The sequence below is a fragment of the Osmerus eperlanus genome, chromosome 20 (assembly GCF_963692335.1).
Source record: "Osmerus eperlanus chromosome 20, fOsmEpe2.1, whole genome shotgun sequence".
NCBI classification, from domain to species: domain Eukaryota; kingdom Metazoa; phylum Chordata; class Actinopteri; order Osmeriformes; family Osmeridae; genus Osmerus; species Osmerus eperlanus.
The window spans coordinates 10672513-10690890 of NC_085037.1; the positions used below are offsets into that span (position 1 = coordinate 10672513).

General features: G+C 49.4%; 2 protein-coding genes across 4 annotated transcripts in view; both read left to right on the forward strand.

The window, feature by feature from the left end:
- The window catches only part of clasp2 (cytoplasmic linker associated protein 2), a 48809-nt gene extending 42634 nt beyond the window's left edge, over positions 1–6175 (forward strand). Inside the window, 6 exon segments of the mRNA XM_062487176.1 lie at positions 2700–2907; positions 3204–3397; positions 3610–3738; positions 3852–4058; positions 4168–4284; positions 4415–6175. Coding sequence (XP_062343160.1) covers positions 2700–2907; positions 3204–3397; positions 3610–3738; positions 3852–4058; positions 4168–4284; positions 4415–4489 — 930 coding nt within the window. The 3' untranslated portion in view covers positions 4490–6175.
- A 1029-nt stretch (positions 6176–7204) lies between these two features.
- ubp1 (upstream binding protein 1) lies at positions 7205–18081 on the forward strand. Of its 3 annotated transcripts, none has more exons than XM_062486880.1 (16): positions 7205–8097; positions 10582–10733; positions 10911–10987; positions 11206–11311; positions 11570–11676; positions 12097–12249; positions 12459–12569; positions 12791–12961; positions 13110–13213; positions 13329–13383; positions 13476–13569; positions 13900–13990; positions 14080–14198; positions 14479–14621; positions 14914–14965; positions 15110–18081. In XM_062486880.1, exons 1-16 carry the CDS (start codon positions 7982–7984, stop codon positions 15145–15147), a joined length of 1689 nt encoding a protein of 562 aa, XP_062342864.1. In that variant the 5' UTR covers positions 7205–7981; the 3' UTR covers positions 15148–18081. The 3 variants fall into 3 exon arrangements, with proteins under 3 accessions (XP_062342864.1, XP_062342866.1, XP_062342867.1); XM_062486882.1 differs by having other exon boundaries at positions 13479–13569; XM_062486883.1 differs by having other exon boundaries at positions 12791–12898.
- Positions 18082–18378: the final 297 nt, after the last annotated feature.

Here is an 18378-nt window from a genome sequence, read left to right on the forward strand (position 1 = left end):
ACACACCCTCCCCAGGCAGAGACACACCCTCCCCAGGCAGAGGCACACCCTCCCCAGGCAGAGGCACACCCTCCCCAGGCAGAGACACACCCTCCCCAGGCAGAGACACACCCTCCCCAGGCCCAGGCAGAGGCACACCCTCCCCAGGCAGAGGCACACCCTCCCCAGGCAGAGGCACACCCTCCCCAGGCAGAGGCACACCCTCCCCAGGCCCAGGCAGAGGCACACCCTCCCCAGGCAGAGACACACCCTCCCCAGGCAGAGGCACACCCTCCCCAGGCAGAGGCACACCCTCCCCAGGCAGAGACACACCCTCCCCAGGCAGAGACACACCCTCCCCAGGCAGAGACACACCCTCCCCAGGCAGAGACACACCCTCCCCAGGCAGAGGCACACCCTCCCCAGGCAGAGACACACCCTCCCCAGGCAGAGGCACACCCTCCCCAGGCAGAGACACACCCTCCCCAGGCAGAGACACACCCTCCCCAGGCCCAGGCAGAGGCACACCCTCCCCAGGCAGAGGCACACCCTCCCCAGGCAGAGACACACCCTCCCCAGGCCCAGGCAGAGACACACCCTCCCCAGGCAGAGGCACACCCTCCCCAGGCAGAGACACACCCTCCCCAGGCAGAGACACACCCTCCCCAGGCAGAGACACACCCTCCCCAGGCAGAGACACACCCTCCCCAGGCAGAGGCACACCCTCCCCAGGCAGAGACACACCCTCCCCAGGCAGAGACACACCCTCCCCAGGCAGAGACACACCCTCCCCAGGCAGAGGCACACCCTCCCCAGGCAGAGGCACACCCTCCCCAGGCAGAGGCACACCCTCCCCAGGCAGAGGCACACCCTCCCCAGGCCCAGGCAGAGGCACACCCTCCCCAGGCAGAGACACACCCTCCCCAGGCAGAGGCACACCCTCCCCAGGCAGAGGCACAACCTCCCCAGGCAGAGGCACACCCTCCCCAGGCCCAGGCAGAGGCACACCCTCCCCAGGCAGAGACACACCCTCCCCAGGCAGAGGCACACCCTCCCCAGGCAGAGGCACACCCTCCCCAGGCAGAGACACACCCTCCCCAGGCAGAGACACACCCTCCCCAGGCAGAGGCACACCCTCCCCAGGCAGAGACACACCCTCCCCAGGCAGAGGCACACCCTCCCCAGGCAGAGACACACCCTCCCCAGGCAGAGACACACCCTCCCCAGGCAGAGACACACCCTCCCCAGGCAGAGACACACCCTCCCCAGGCAGAGGCACACCCTCCCCAGGCAGAGGCACACCCTCCCCAGGCAGAGACACACCCTCCCCAGGCCCAGGCAGAGACACACCCTCCCCAGGCAGAGGCACACCCTCCCCAGGCAGAGACACACCCTCCCCAGGCCCAGGCAGAGACACACCCTCCCCAGGCCCAGGCAGAGACACACCCTCCCCAGGCCCAGGCAGAGACACACCCTCCCCAGGCAGAGACACACCCTCCCCAGGCCCAGGCAGAGGCACACCCTCCCCAGGCCCAGGCAGAGGCACACCCTCCCCAGGCAGAGGCACACCCTCCCCAGGCAGAGACACACCCTCCCCAGGCCCAGGCAGAGACACACCCTCCCCAGGCAGAGGCACACCCTCCCCAGGCAGAGACACACCCTCCCCAGGCCCAGGCAGAGACACACCCTCCCCAGGCAGAGACACACCCTCCCCAGGCCCAGGCAGAGACACACCCTCCCCAGGCAGAGACACACCCTCCCCAGGCCCAGGCAGAGACACACCCTCCCCAGGCAGAGACACACCCTCCCCAGGCAGAGACACACCCTCCCCAGGCAGAGGCACACCCTCCCCAGGCAGAGACACACCCTCCCCAGGCAGAGACACACCCTCCCCAGGCAGAGGCACACCCTCCCCAGGCAGAGACACACCCTCCCCAGGCAGAGGCACACCCTCCCCAGGCAGAGGCACACCCTCCCCAGGCAGAGGCACACCCTCCCCAGGCAGAGACACACCCTCCCCAGGCAGAGGCACACCCTCCCCAGGCCCAGGCACACCCTCATATAGAGCCGCAAATGGGAATACACCTTCACACACGTTTATGTTTAGTCAAGTTTTTTTTTTAGGGGAGAAAAAAAACAAACCCTTAGTGTCAGCACTTGCGTCAGCCGCGCCAACTCCTCTCTCCCATATAAAGACATGGTATGTCCCGTTACGGGAGGGCGACCCCTTGACATTTCATGTTTGGGTCAGTCTGAAACTTGACCCTCCTCCATGACCTCATCAATCTGCCAGGCAGACTGCACCTGACTCATCACCACGTCCATCCTGGTTTGATGGAAAACATCAACAGTCACAGGAACACGGCTTGTATAACTGCCTTCAACTCTATCACCCCTCTCTTGGCTTTGCCCTCCAGCACACCTCGCCAGCGTAACAGATCTCAAATCTAATTGTTATTCAAGAGTCAGCTAGAAAACAACATCCAATTCAAAATGTTGAAGCCTTATTTTAATAACAATTGAGAATTAAAGCGACCCCAACATTCTCAATTCAATCTTATAGTCACAGGCAGTATTGTATGTAGGTGTACTACTACCTACAGTACCACAACATGCTACTGTAGGTCACAGGAAGGTCGGATTAGTGTGAATACTTATAATATCCACATTTCTCTTTTTCCCTATATCCCTCTCTGTCCCTGTCTCTGTGTGTCTCTCAGGGGGGCGTGGGGGGGGGCAGTGGGTCTGATGGGAAGGCAGCAGACGTGGTGGACGGGGGTCGGACCGCGCTGGACAACAAGACGTCCCTCCTCAACACGTCCCTGCTCTCCTCCAGCCCCCGGGGGGCTCGGGACCCCTTCTCCGATTCCCCCTACAAACACAACATCAAGGACACCAGCATGGACGAGTCAGGCCAGCTCCTAGACGGTAGGCACACACGCGCGGGGGGTCAGGTGGCTGAGTGGTTAGGGAATCGGGCTATTAATCAGGTGGTTGCCGGTTCGATTCCCTAAAATTACGTTGTGTCCTTGGGCAAGGCCCTTCACCTGGGGGGAATGTCCCTGTACTTCCTGTAAGTCGCTCTGGATAAGAGCGTCTGCTAAATGACTATAATGTAAATGATCATCATGCACACACACACATGCATTGCATGAAATGGATGCTGGGAACGGCATCGCTCGGTGCGTCGAATCTCAACCCCCATTGGTTCGCACCTTTCCCAGACAGTAACCTGGACCAGTCGGAGCTGGTTGCTGACCTGCTGAAGGAGCTGTCCAATCACAACGAGCGTGTGGAGGAGAGGAAGGCGGCGCTGTGTGAGCTGCTGAAGCTGATTCGTGAAAACACGCTGCAGGTCTGGGACGAACACTTCAAAACCATCTTACTGCTCCTGCTAGAGACGCTGGGAGACAGAGAGGTATACACACACACCTACACACACATCCAGTATATAGCGCCAGATCACAAAATAAGTCATTTAAGGTTACCTTTCCTATAAAACAAACCCCCCCAAAGCTGTACACCTAGGGGAAACACTGACATCTATCCTCAGTCCATTTCTGGTAGATCACTTTACAGTTCAGGGCAAGTAAAACAATGGAAAGCAACAAAGTGGTTTGTCCTCCCCAGCATGTGATCCGTGCGCTGGCCCTCCGTGTGCTGAGAGAGATTCTGAGCCGGCAGCCCTGGAGGTTTAAGAACTACGCTGAGCTGACCATCATGAAGGCTCTGGAAGCACACAAGGACCCGCACAAGGAGGTACACACACACACACACACCTGGTTCTCACACACATCCAACATATCTGTACCTGGGATTCAGTCCTGTTGTGTCATGCCGTCTCTGATTGGCTCCTGTGTGTGTGCGTGCAGGTGGTGCGAGCGGCAGAGGAGACAGCCGCCATGCTAGCGACGTCCATCAGCCCTGACCAGTGCGTCAAGGTACTGTGTCCCATCATCCAGTCAGCTGACTACCCCATCAACCTGGCCGCCATCAAGATGCAGACCAAGGTCATCGAGAGGGTCCCGCGGGACGGCCTGCAGGCCATGCTGCCTGAGATCGTCCCTGGACTCATACAGGTAACACACACACACACACCTAAAGGTGATTTAGTACTGACTTGATGCACACAGACACAGAAATCCTGGTACACGCAGGGTTATAACCTCTTTATGTGACCTTCTGCAGGGCTACGACAACTCTGAAAGCAGTGTGAGGAAGGCCTGTGTGTTCTGTCTGGTGGCCATCTATGCAGTCATAGGAGAGGACCTCAAACCACATCTCAGCCAGCTCACAGGCAGCAAGGTGAGCTTTCAGATTCCCATTTCTTCCTCCAACGTTTTGAGGATTCATACCCTGCACAGAACTTCTGTCTGACTTCTCTTTGTATGTATTTTTGGTCTCAGTCTAATTTAATGTCCTTTTCCCCTCTCAGCTGAAGTTGTTGAATCTGTACATCAAGCGGGCTCAGTCTGGCTCCAGTGGCAGTGAACCTCCAGAGGGCCTATAGGAACAAACAGCACCCCTACAGGACAAACCAAGAACTACAGCTCGGAAATCTACACCCACACACACTCACTCACACACCCTCTCACTCACACAAACCCTTATAAACAATGCACAGATGTGCACAGATTTGGATGAAACGGAAACACACAGTCACACACACACACACGCTTACACTGAGAGACACTGACACGCAGGCTCAACCATACCCCCCCACAGGCTCAGACACACGCTGGGTCGGACTTCCTGTTTTCCGTCGTCTTCTTCCGCCGTTACTGCTGCAGTGCATTGTGGGACTTGTGGTGAGGAGTGCAGGAGAACGAGTGTTGTAGCTCTCCTCTAAGACGCCGAAGATCCACCCTGCTCTCTAGCATTCAGACTAAAAACACCCCCTGACCCTTGAACCCCGGAAGGTTATTCTCGTGTTGTCTTGTATCCCCGACTTAACACTCACACGCATTCAACCCCAAGTGTGTGTCATCCAAGCCCACTCCCAGCTCTGTCTCTCCCAAACACACCCCTCGGCCCTCGGCCTCCATAGCAACAAGGAAGGAAGGAAGGAAGAGGGAGTTGGCGCTATGGAAACCAGCCAGTTGTGACTAAATAGCAGAGGCTAGGGAGAGGAAGGCATGGCATGGATGGGTGGATGGTGGGGATTTTCTGAACAGTTGTCCAGGGTTAGGGAAGAGGAGGGGGTTTCTTTGTGTTTATTTTGTCTGTGTGTTGGGGTGAAGGGCTGTAAAGGCTTTGAAACCCCTCGGACTCAACGGTGCTGATGTTCACAAGGTACGACCCACCCAGCACTAATGCTCAAAAGGCCATACCTGCTTTTAGCTACACAGAGACTGAGGTAGACATAATGTGCTTGGCTATGCATGAGACGATTTATAACGAGAAACTTTTTATCGGGATCCTTCCTAAAGTCAGAAAGGGGTTTAAACAAATTATTCCCACTGCTTTGAAAAAATAAAATAATCCATGTTACCCTCCACTGCCCCCCCCCCTCCCCATCCGTTTTAAATCCAACCATTTCAGATAAGATGTGAGTGGTTACTTACTCCATGGAGTCAAAGTATGACTGGACATGGCTTATTATCACATAGTGGATTTGTATCTATATACGATATAAAAAAAATAATATCCAGTAAAATAATTGAGTCCCAAAAGGGGCGCGTGCGCGCACCTGTGCCCATCCATGGTTTTTTTTTTGGTTCTTCTGTTGCGCGTGCAGTAGTCTCTCATTGGTTTTTCTGATGAGGAATTTGTAGAAATGTATTATTTACAGATCTGGAAAACTGTCATGGCTCCTATTTTCCTCTTCTCTTTCTCTTCTCATTGTGACATTATTTCCCTCTTGTGAGTAACATTCTAGAGTTCACTGTTTCCTCTGTGCATTTACAAAGCTGTGCTTACAATGAAAATAAAGAACACTTGTACAGACCATAATAAACAAAGTCCTCTATGTCAATCATTAGAATACATGAATCTATCTCGACCAGGTCTTAACCTCTATGCCTCATGGATTCAACCCTGGTCTTAAATCTGTGGTTGTGGACATTTGATGCTCCTAAATGATCGGCCAACTAATTCAGATTGGGTTGAATTTGATGATGGTCTTGGTCTAAATCAGAGTCCTGCTTGATGTAACCTGGAATTTGTCTTGCACCTAATAAATGTGTTGTGCAACGTGCAGACAGCCGGACTTCTTTCCATTAGTGGAACCAATAGTAAAGTACGCCAATGAAGGCCTTTTCATGTTTGTGTGTGTTCCTTATGGCAAGAAAATGTAACATTCTGCCACTAGCTATTTCTAGACATCAGCCCCTGTCACGAAAGTCTTGGGTGACTCGTGCCTTCATGCCCAGTCTTGAGTGAAGTGTTATGTCACATACCACATGCGAGTAGTCGTGACAAGTCAGAGACAGGGTGAACATTTGAAATAACGTAGCCTTAGGGACCGCACTACCACTTAACACTTATTTTTTAAATCCTATATGCTAATGAAAAAAACGATTTGTCCCGAGATTCAAGATAACTGCGTATAAAAAGAGCATAGCTGTAACTTGCGGAAGTTACCACAGGCGATTGTAAATGGAACTTATTTTCGCAGTCTACTACTCAGATCAGACAGCCCTGAGCTGAAGCGCTCCCCGAGAACGAACGACCACACCTGTGCAAGACGACTGCAGATACACGCAGTAAAGGAGACGTCAAACCCCTGACTGACATATTATATATGGCCTCGCTAAATACATTTGTACTAAAGCTGTGTAGATAGCAACGTATACAACGTCTTTCATGCTTTTATCCTGTATTCTTTTATTGTGAGGTGACCTTGGGTGACTTGAAAGGCGCCTCCAAATAACATGTATTATTATTATTATTACAATAGGCTAATGGAAATAGGTGACAACATGCGGTCACACAATGGGGCTGGTTTAAAGTGTTAATTCTAACGAGTTAGCCTACTGTTTCAGCAGCTTAACTTCTGTTTAGTCAAAAATAAAAGTAACTTAACTGTAGACAGAAAAACGACGTAATTAGTCTCCTGCTGGCCCATTAAATTTTCTTTTGTGTGCGTGTACGCGCACGCGGATGGCTCTGTAGATGACGAAAGCTCTATGGTGGCTTATTGGTTGACAAGCGTATGCTTGGCACGAGAGCGGCTCAGTGATTGGTTCGGCGATCCCTCTGGCATCCTCCCTGCGCCTGGCTTTGGGAGGGTATGAGAAAGGGACAGTCGGTAGGAGCCATGTTGATGTTGCCTGGTTCGTTGTCAGCTACTGCACTTTGGATATCTAAAGAATCTCATTTCTCGGGTCTGGAGCCGTAGCACCGGTCGCTCGAGTTCGCAATGAAAAAAGGAGAGCGGTTTCGGACGGCACAGGGAGCGCTGTCAGGAAGCTTCGCTTAGGATTCGACTCATAAAATAAAGCAAGTGTCAAGTGAAGTTCCATAATGCTGCTTCTAGCGTGCTAGCTAGACAGCAGTAGCAGTAGACGGACGTTGCGTGTTAATGCGGCGTGTGGACTGTCAACAACATCCTCCCTGCTTTTTTACATAATAATGATTGTTGGCATACTAGCCAACTAGCTAACCAAGTTAGTGTATGCTACGACTAAGGTTCAAAGCTCCTAACTAGGTACAATTTTTATTTTAGCAAGCTTGCAGCTAGCTGGTTTTGGCTAACGTTAACTACTTAAATATAGCTAGCTCCATGCTACAGCATATTACGTTGGCTAACATTAGGCAGCTAGGTTCGTCTTCCTGTGTCTGCTGCCTAATAAACTCATTCCGGGAAAATATGGCGACAGATCGAGCTTGTGGAGTGCTGTCTAATGGCATATCAAAGTTCTCAAGGAGCTAGCTGGCTAGCGTAACTTTCTTTCAACGTCTACAGTTAAGCAATAGCACATTTGTTTGCTAGCTGCTCCCCTGTCCCTGAAACAAGCTGGCGACTCTCCGAGTGGAAGCGGAAGACAAGGAGTTGGGAGCGATGGCCTGGGTGCTGAAGATGGATGATGCGACCATCGAGTCGGGGCTGGTGCACGACTTCGATGCCAGCCTGTCTGGCATTGGGCAGGAGCTGGGGGCTGGCGCCTACAGTATGAGGTTAGACAGAGATTATTTTTTTTGAAAGTATTTTTGCTTTCAAATAAATTGTTAGCAGGACATTTCCTGCAAAGAAAGTCGGAATCCACCATGTTTTGACAAGAGAAGATGGACGGTACAAACTGTTCCTGCTGCTTGCCTTTCTAAAACCCAATGCGTACTCATCCATAAACAAATTCCGTCTGAATTCATTACTTTGGTGTACATTGTGTCCTTTTTGTGTGGTATAGTTGTAGTCTATGTTGGGGCTATGGGACGGGGTGGGGGCTGAGTCACAGCAGGTGGTCATTTAGGGACAGTGATTATTACTACCGGTACTATGAATTGGGGAGAGGTGGGAAGTGTTGCCCCGGTGTGGTCCGAGTCACCCTCTCACACGCTCAAAGACAAGCCCATGCTCTGAGTCCAACTTGTGTTTGCCAGAAGCTCGATTATTGGATTAGTGTTTTGCCAAACTGATCTGACTGTACCTCTGCCAGGGAGTTGCTACACCCTTAGCACTGTGGTCATCGACAAGATGACTTAACTGTATGTTGCAGTCACGGTGGGCTGCAATACACAAGTTTGAAGAAGCTATCCTGCTCTCTGTCATATGACATGAACAAGTTAGCTCTGTATTGATAATACCGTACCGAGGGATCACTGGGTTATCTTAAAGCTGGATTGAACATTGTGTGGTTTGTTTGTTTGATAAGGCTGGCTGGATGTTGATACAAGGTGTACCTTCTTATGGTTGTACTAGATGATTACTGGATAAGGAGTGTGTTCAGCTATTGTGTTGAAATGCGGGAGGCGAGGCGTGGCAATCTGTGTCCTCAATCGCATTTGTTTTATTTTTACATTTATTCATTTATCAGATGCTTTTATCCAAAGCGACTTCCAAGAGAGAGCTTTACAAAGTGCATAGGTCACTGATCATAACAACAAGATAGCCACAAAACATTGCGAGTAGCCAAAACATGAAGCACACATTGTGAACAACCAAAGTAAGTGCCAAAGGGAAGAACCATAAGAGCATGTAGTTAAACAAGTTACAATTAAACAACATGAACCGCTATACGTGCAAGTGTACCTGTGGAAAAAACAAGCAACAGTAATAAAAACAATATATCACAGCGAGTACAAAAAATTTAAAACAGTTACCACTAACCACAAGAGCAACAAGTCTCTGAGCAAGAGTCATTGTGATCCTTGAGGAAACTAACATCGGGTCAAGCGAACCATTCCTAAGTACCGTTGTACTCCCGTTGTATTTTTACTTTCAGTATGCTGCTGCCTTTACAAAGTCCGTAATGTTGCAAGCAGGGTGCATACAATTATGAAGTTGACTACTACTTTTGTGCAATTCAGTCAATGTGATGTACCTTTTGCCATCAGAATAGCCAGAAAAGCATGCTGGCTTGCATCCTGCAAAATGCGACCTGATGCAACTGGACATTCTGGTATTTTTGGCATGCTGCATTTGACATTCTATGTATTGAGGACAAAATATTTGTCCGGCATACTAAATAGCATGGTAGGACGAGCATTGGGACGCGTCCAATGTTTCTGTGGAATAAGGAGGCAAAGTTCTCAGGTCGTTCTGCGACCCCTCTCCCTAGCCACTTGCAGGGCAGCATATCTGAGTTTAGCGAGTGTAGTAGTAGTAGTAGTAGTAATTCAGTCAGGCTCATGTTTAGAATAACAGCTGGTGTGTTCCGTAAGGACGGAATGTTACTGAGTGTGTCAGTGGACACAGGGCCTTAAGTGTCAGATAGCGTGTGCATTTTCCTGGGCAGCATTGCTGAGTATAGCAGCAGGGCTTCGCCCGGTCTGGTGGCTAGATCGTATACTGGGAGCGGCCACAGTTTGTTCACAGTGTAACAGGTGGAACAAGTGTAAAAGAGTGGTCATCATTTGAAACATAGAGCAAAGGCTTTATCTGGACATCATCCATTGTAGGTAATCAAGAAATAAACAGTAAATATACTATAATTAATGGATCAGAAGAAACTGGGCTGGATTTTGGTTTCTGCTGGTAGCCTCTGGTTCAGATGTGAAAACCAAGCCATATGTTGTTTGGTTCAGGCTTAAAACTGCAGTCACACTTGACCTCACCATGTAGACTGCCCTGCCTGCCTGGATGGGTCTTTTAATTAACATGAGATTTGAGTGAAGACATGAACAACATTCCTTGGCATGAAGAGAGAGAGGGGGGGGGGGAGGAGCAGGTGGTAGTCTTTGCAACTTGGCCTCTGTCACATCCATAAATGCACAGACACCCATACTTGTTGACAGTTCAGGAGCATGTCTGGGTGGTCTAAGGACAAAGTCTGTCTCAGTAATGTTCTGGTCTGTTTGTTGTGACTGACTGATCTCTTGTCTGGATACCTAGTACTATGTACATATAAAGCTGTAGTTATAGTGTAATCAGTCGATGAACCCTATCAAGGTTTTGTTTACCTTTCTCTCTCTCATACTTTCCCTCTGTCCTGGTCTCCATAGTGACGTGCTGGCACTGCCCATCTTCAAGCAGGAGGATTCCAGCCTGCCTCCCCACAGCGACACCAAGAACCCCCCGTTCCAGTACGTGCTCTGTGCTGCCACCTCGCCCGCCGTCAAACTGCACGATGAGACACTCACTTACCTGAACCAAGGTGACTCTCTCTCTGTCTCTCTCTGTCTCTCTGTCTCTCTCTGTCTCTCTGTCTCTGTCTGCGCTTATTGTACTTATACCAACAAGTTTGTAAGGGTTCAGTCAACTGACTATGCACACTAAAGTGAAGGTTGTATTCTTTTCTTTTCTATTTACTTTCTACCTCTCGCTCTCTCAGGCCAGTCCTATGAGATCCGTTTGTTGGACAACAGGAAGTTGGGGGAGTTACCAGAACTCAACAACAAGATGGTGAAGGTGAGTTGTGTTCATGGTGTTATGGTTGTGGTATAAGACTTGTTGTACCAACACATTTTGTAACAGTGTGCTGTTGGTCCTTCTTCCAGTTGTGTTATTGTAATCAAGTGGTTACAGGGGCTTGTGTATCGTCATTCGTTTTTGGGGGGGTATAACTTTAGTCACATGGTCATCATGTGTTGCGGTGGTTGTGTTATGGTTTGTTGTGGTCGCTGCAGAGCATTGTGAGGGTGGTGTTCCACGACCGCCGGCTGCAGTACACAGAGCACCAGCAGCTGGAGGGCTGGAAGTGGAATCGCCCCGGAGACCGTCTCCTAGACATCGGTGAGAATGCCTAGCGACAACAAAGGGCTCCTGTCCACCCAAGGCTTCTGTTAGGGTTGTTTGAAGGCAGTGTTAGTTGACTGTCTTTGTGGCATGTATAATAATGATGTCATCCTGTGTGTGTGTGTGTGTGTGTAATAAAGATGTAATCCTGTGTGTGTAATAATTATGTCGTCCTGTGTGTGTAATAATGATGTCATCCTGTGTGTGTGTGTGTGTGTGTAATAATGATGTCATCCTGTGTGTGTGTGTTTGTAGACATCCCCATGTCAGTGGGCATCGTGGAGCCCAAGAAGAACTCATCTCAGCTCAACGCTGCCGAATTCCTCTGGGACCTCAACAAGAGAGCCTCTGTGTTTGTACAGGTACATTACACACTGTCTGTCTGTCTCACTCTTACTCTCTCTGTCTGTGTCTGTCCGTCTGTCTGTCTGTATCTGTGTGTCTGTCTCACTCACTCTTACTGTCTGTCTGTATCTGTCTGTCTCACTCTTACTCTCTCTGTCTGTCTGTCTCACTCTTACTCTCTCTGTCTGTCTGTCTCACTCTTACTCTCTCACATTCTCTTTAACACTGTCTGTGTGTGTGTGTCTGTCTGTTTCACTCTTACTCTCTTGCACACTCTCTAACACTGTCTCTATCTCTGTCGGTCTGTCTGTCTGTCTGTCTTTCTCACTCTTACTATCTCATACACTCTAACGCTATCCCTCCCCCTCTGTATCGGTGCACAATGCTAGGACTCAGCAACACACTCACAGAGCCTAACCCCTCCATTCCACTCGCAGGTGCACTGCATCAGCACAGAGTTCACTCCCAGGAAACACGGGGGGGAGAAGGGGGTTCCCTTCAGGATCCAGATCGACACCTTCAAACAGGGAGATGGCGGAGAGTACTCTGAGCACCTCCACTCTGCCTCCTGCCAAATCAAAGTCTTCAAGGTACAAGCACACACACACACACACACGCACATGCATGCACACAGCACACATTAACACCAGATATGCTTTCTGAGGTACTAATTCACTCAACGTTAGACCTTTTCTTGTATCCCTTTGTCCCAGCCAACATTCCTCGTTCCTTCTTTTATTGCTACATCTTTTTATTTCCCCCCACTCCTTGTTTCCCTCTCCCTGCTCCTGGTCTCCAGCCAAAGGGGGCGGACAGGAAGCAGAAGACTGACAGGGAGAAGATGGAGAAACGGACTGCACAGGAGAAGGAGAAGTACCAGCCCTCCTACGACACCACTATCCTATCAGAGGTCAGTAGGAGCTCCTAACCCTATCAGGCTTCAGCTGTCATCGACCAGCCCAAACGCTTCGACCAATCATTAGCAGTGTATCGACTCCCCCTTTAAATCGGCACTCAGCCAAGTAACACCCTCAGCAACAGTTAAAGAGTAATGAATAAACAATTTGGCCATCGACACAATGTTAATAAATGTATTTTGATGCTGAATTGCGGTGATGTGTGTTTGTGCAGATGAGGCTGGAGCCCATCATTGAGGATGCAGGCGACCACGAACTGAAGAAGTCGAGCAAGCGCACGCTCCCTGCCGACTGTGGGGACTCCCTCGCCAAGAGGGGCAGTGTAAGTGCCGCCTCTCCTCTCCGGCCACCTGCAACACCCAGCTCCCTACCCCCTCAACTACTTGTAAGTAAATGGTGAACGAAAGCTTGGAGGTGGGTGCCACGTTGGCAGGGTTCTCTGTTAGAGCTCCATTATAACGTGTTTTTATATTGAATTTGAAATATATTTTTTATATCCATATATTATATTTGTGTCATTATTTGATCCTCAGTGCTCTCCCTGGCCAGATGCCTACATCAGCACCAACCAGGCAGCTTCTCCTACTTTCACCTCCACCCCCCTCTCCACCTACACTGCCTCATCAATACCAGACAGGTAAGCACATAAGCACCTGCCTGGGCATGCTCAAGTACATCAACAGACTTGTGTATAAATCCTGTCTCTAACGTCTATATCAGAGTCCTGACTGATCGTGTCTGTGTTCAAACAGTGGCTCCTCGTCTCCCAGTCACCAGGCTGAGCCTGCCAGCCAGGGCAGCGCGGAGGTCAGTCCCCCAGGGCAGGTGTTGTGCTGGGCCCCAGTGTTGAGGAGCCGGGCTAGACTCCTGACGCCCGTGTGTTTGTGTTCCCCCTGCAGCAGCTGGGTCCTGCCGCCTCCATCCAGGACACGCAGAAGTGGCTCCTCAAGAACCGCTTCAACTCCTACACCAGACTATTCACACACTTCTCAGGTGTGTATACATTTACATTTTACATTTAGTCATTTAGCAGATGCTCTTATCCAGAGCGACTTACAGTAAGTACAGGGACATTCCCCTGAGGCAAGTAGGGTGAAGTGCCTTGCCCAAGGACACAACGTCAGTTTGCACTGCCGGGAATCGAACTGGCAACCTTCGGATTACTAGCCCGATTCCCTCACCGCTCAGCCACCTGACTCCCACACACACACACACACACACACACGTGTTAACAAACCCATATCAACCCCCATTTGGTTCTAAGTGCGTTTCCCCTCCTGCTCGTCTTGACCTCCTGACCTTTGACCTCCTCTGCCTCTCCAGGTTCTGATTTGTTGAAGTTGACCCGGGACGACTTGGTCCAGATCTGTGGACCTGCAGACGGGATCAGACTCTTTAATGCACTTAAATCCAGGTGTGTGTGGCTTATGTGTCTGATAGTTGAAACATGTTGTGTGGGTTTTTTTGTCATTACATAATGTGTGTGTGTGTGTGTGTGTGTAGGTCCGTGCGCCCCAGGTTGACGGTGTACGTGTGTCAGGAGGCCCTCAGCGAGAGCCCCCTGCTGGAGAGGAGATGCGACAGCGAAAACGGAGAACACAGCAACCCCTCCAGCTCACATGGTGCGTCTGCCCGGAGATCAGCCACTGTGGGGGCATACCGTGGGGGCATACCGTGGGGGCATACTGTGGGGGCATACTGTGGGGGCATACCGTGGGGGCATACCGTGGGGGCATACCGTGGGCGCATACCGTGGGCGCATACCGTGGGCGCATACCGTGGGCGCATACCGTGGGGGCATACCGTGGGCGCATACCGTGGGCGCATACTGTGGGGGCACCTTTTTACACGTCTAGAATGTATCATTTTAACAATACTGTGTGTGTGTGTGTGTGTGCACAGTGTACCACGCGTTGTACCTGGAGGAACTGACTGCTGCTGAGCTCATCCGTAAGATGGCGTGTGTGTGCGGCCTGCCTCTGGGACAGATCAACCAGGTTTACCGACACGGGCCCACAGGCATACACATCCTCCTGAGTGACCAGGTTAAGAGCACACACACACCCACACACTCTCTCTCTCTCTCTCACACACACACACACACACCCTATATATTTTTGTATACATTTCTTATTGATGAAATCTCTCCAGGAAGAGCAGTTTTATTTGAGTGTTTGCAGTTTGCATGGCATTTCCATACAGTACACCGTCTGTTACACAACCCACCAGTCCCCCTTTCCAGCTTTCAGTATAAGAGGGGCTGCCCCAGTTTGCCCCAGTCTGCCCCAGTCTGCCCCTCCACCACACCTGACTGGTGTTTTCTCTGTTCTGTCCCAGATGGTTTACAACTTACCCGACGAGAGCTGTTTTTTGATCAGCACGCTCAAAGGTAGGTTCCTAACCTGACTCGCTGGTTACGTCAGTAAACATAATGTTGTATCATGGCAGGGGAAGGAATAGCCTCTGGTTTTCTAATGTTGATTTGACCTGTGCTAAGCTAGCTCTCGTTCTCTCTCTCTCTCTCCCTCTCCAGACGAGTTGGGGGAGGGTCTTCACCTGATCCTCAAGTAGCAACAGAGGTCCACAACATCTCCACTCCACCCTCAATTTAAAGAAGAAGCCTCTCTTTCTCTCACTCCCTGCCCCCCCAATCCCACAGACTCTCCCCCCCCCCCCCACATCTTTCTCTCACATTGCTCAGTTGGTTGAGTGGAATGCTGTGGAGACTGACCTAAGCCATGTAAATGTTAGAATCTGACATGGGTGTGTTCATTGTTTCATATTGAAAACACTTATTGATGTGGGAGATCGATCTTGAGGGAGAGGGGGATGTGGGGTGAGGGCAATCCTTGTGATGCGTGACCTAACTTTGATTCTATTTTTGTATGGTTGTATGTGCGTTGGGTGAGAGGGGGAAGGGTCATTTAAGGGGGGGGGGGGGGAGTCTGACCAGAGGATGGGAGGATAAGAGTTATGATCCCCCCTCACACTCACACACAATACAGCCAGTGCTTGGCCAGTATTCTGTAATGTATATGCAGCAATGGAAACCAATACTGAAGGTGGGAAACCTAGTCCACTCTGTGTGCAAATGTGTCTCATTCACTGTGGCTGCCATTCTGTGGGCTCGGTCTCCCTTAAACACACCCTCTCCTGTTAATATACAGCCACAAGTTAACCTCCACAATATTTGTGTGCGTCTCGTGCAACCTTTCTAGTAGATATGGTGTGTGTACTCAAGTTGAATTCTTTGAACAGACTTGTTGCTTTGTGGTTGCTGTTTTCAGGCATTATAGAACTGTGGTCAGACATTCTCAAGTTGGTAGATTGTGAGGTAAGCCCTTTGTTTGATCATGAGGACTGATCCATCTCACGTCACAAGGAGGGGTGTTCTTAGCAGTGCCATGTTCATAGAGCTAGGATTCCAGATTCAGATGGTGGCCTCTAGATCACAAGGCTGTGCCGTCTTCCCTGTGGGCTCTCCAGGTCCGGTGTCTAAGGGTGCCTGGGCCCCCTGCAATAGAAGACAGCACCCCTACTGTTAATGAAAATATGAGCCCACCAAGTGTTGGTTCTGCCTGCATGTTTAAATGTAGGCCAGAGGATGTGATAAAAAGATTTCTTGGGAACTTAAAAGACATTTGGAGTAGACCTTACTAAGGCCTGGTCAGTTAAGATTCATGCCTGGCCCATTGTCAGTAGGAAAGGATCTCCAACCAAGGTGCTGCCCACCAAGGCCATGCTTTGACTTGGTTCATGTCAGCATGACTCAAGATGTTTCTCTTAATTTTAGGCTTTTATTTTTTACAAAACTTCTTGTAGCATAATGCCTTTGTTGTTTTTTTTCGTAAACATTTACATTTGTAGACGGTTATTTTGTTGGCAGTTGTGTAAGATGTGTTTCTGGTGCCATACTGCCTGTTGGCAAGAGTCCTCCCTCACACACACACACACACACACACACACACACACACACACATATACATACACACACACATCCATCCACAGAAGTTTCTCCTTGCCTCCTCTCCCTTACCAGTACTGATTTGAAGCATGGGCTTGTTTTGAAGTTGCATGTTTTATACATAATGAAAATTTCAAGTTCAGTTGTTAGCTGTCTGTGGGTCTGTTGTCAGTCAGTCTGTGTAGTTGATAGAAGGTGAGAAATTTAGGACAATTGAGTTGCCCCCCCACCACCAGCCTACTCAGTACAGGATCCAGGAAGCAACTATTATCCAAAATGTACTATAAAATGGACCAAACCGGTTTTGGATAGGCCTAAATATCTCATTGTATAAGGCTTGTAAAAAAGGGGCTTCAATAAAGCGGCTTGGAATACAGACAGTACAGGTAGCACTGTAACCACACAGAACGGGCACAGCTTCGTTCGCCACTCAAAGTCGCAAGTCAAGTGCATGATTATCAGCAGTGCGCTGATCTCTCACACCAAGACTGGGGCCATATCAGAAGGAATCGTTACGCAACGTTTACACACGAGTGCATTGATTTGAGTACAACAGGTAGAGGATGAGTGTCTTATGTGCAGTAGAGTCCTGCGGCAGCTCTACACATCACGTTTCTGTTTGCTACATTGTTCAGTAACCTTGGGCGTTGTCATGGCCTGGTCCCAGTGTACATGTGCATGTCCCTGGTCCATCAGGGTGGTACATGTGTGCTCTGGTATGAATGGGACAGGTGTGTCCAGGGATGGCTGTTCACCCCTGACAGTAGAGCCTGCAAAAAGCTGAACATGTTTTGAAAGCAGGTTTTTTTTTTTTTTTTTTTACTTCTCTGGGCTGGGAAATGTAGCTGTGTGTATGAGTGTGTGTGTTGTATCAAAACATCTTGTAGTCATCATTAAGGCTGAATTAGTTTGATCATTTCAGTAGTTCTCCAGAGCTTTTCCGATTGGCATGATCCGTGTTTAGTTTACATTTTTAGTGAAGAGCCTGGGGGGGGGAGGTTTTTGGCATTAAAAGTGGAGCCCTCCCTATTGTTTCCAGAAATAAAAGACCAAGTCTGCACTGAAAACCACAGAACTCAAACTTGATGTATCGTGAATAGTTCTACAACCACACCCTTCACTTTCTTACAAGAAGAATCTTAAAAAGCACGTTTGTGTTTCACTCCTCACCAGAGTCTGGGAACCCATGCTCCATGCGGCTCCATAGATGTGGTTTTACCCAACAGATCTAGGGACAGGTTAGCATGTTCTACCTTAAGTGATTCTCTTGGTATTTAGAGATAGAAATTTGATGTATAAAAATTAAAAAATACATCAATCTCACATGCTAAATACAAGAACGCCTGTTGTGGTATTTAAGTGTTGATCGCTGAAGAGCCATTCCCTGGTCTGTTCATGTGTGTTTGTGAGATAAGGAATGATGATCACTGTGTCTTTGTAAAGGCTAATGTCATTGATGATGCTTCTCATGTACAGTACAATATTATGGAGATGTACACAAACACAAACCTCCACTGGAAATTAAAATGGTTTCATAAAGATGTGTTGTCTATGTATATTCTGATCATGTTGCAACTTCACATGTAAACCATGAAGGTGAAAGATGAATCTCTACAAAGTTCATGATTTAATATACTAATGAGCATAATTGACATATTACCAATGTTGTGATACACATGTTTAATAAATGTAAAGGAGTGACCATGATCGGGCCAGACCTTTTCAACTTAACTGAGTGACCAATAATATCCTAAACATGCAAGTCATTCACGGTTGATAGAACAAGTGGCCTACTACAGTAATGCTTAACGTAGCGTTCAATGTTAATCCTTTTAAAA

Excerpts from the sequence above, each read along its gene's own strand:
- ubp1 (XM_062486880.1), top strand. The coding sequence starts at position 7,982 with ATGGCCTGGGTGCTGAAGATGGATGATGCGACCATCGAGTCGGGGCTG. Across the intron at positions 12,570-12,790 it reads ACACCACTATCCTATCAGAG|ATGAGGCTGGAGCCCATCAT; the intron begins GTCAGTAGGAGC and ends GTGTTTGTGCAG. Across the intron at positions 13,991-14,079 it reads TTTAATGCACTTAAATCCAG|GTCCGTGCGCCCCAGGTTGA; the intron begins GTGTGTGTGGCT and ends GTGTGTGTGTAG.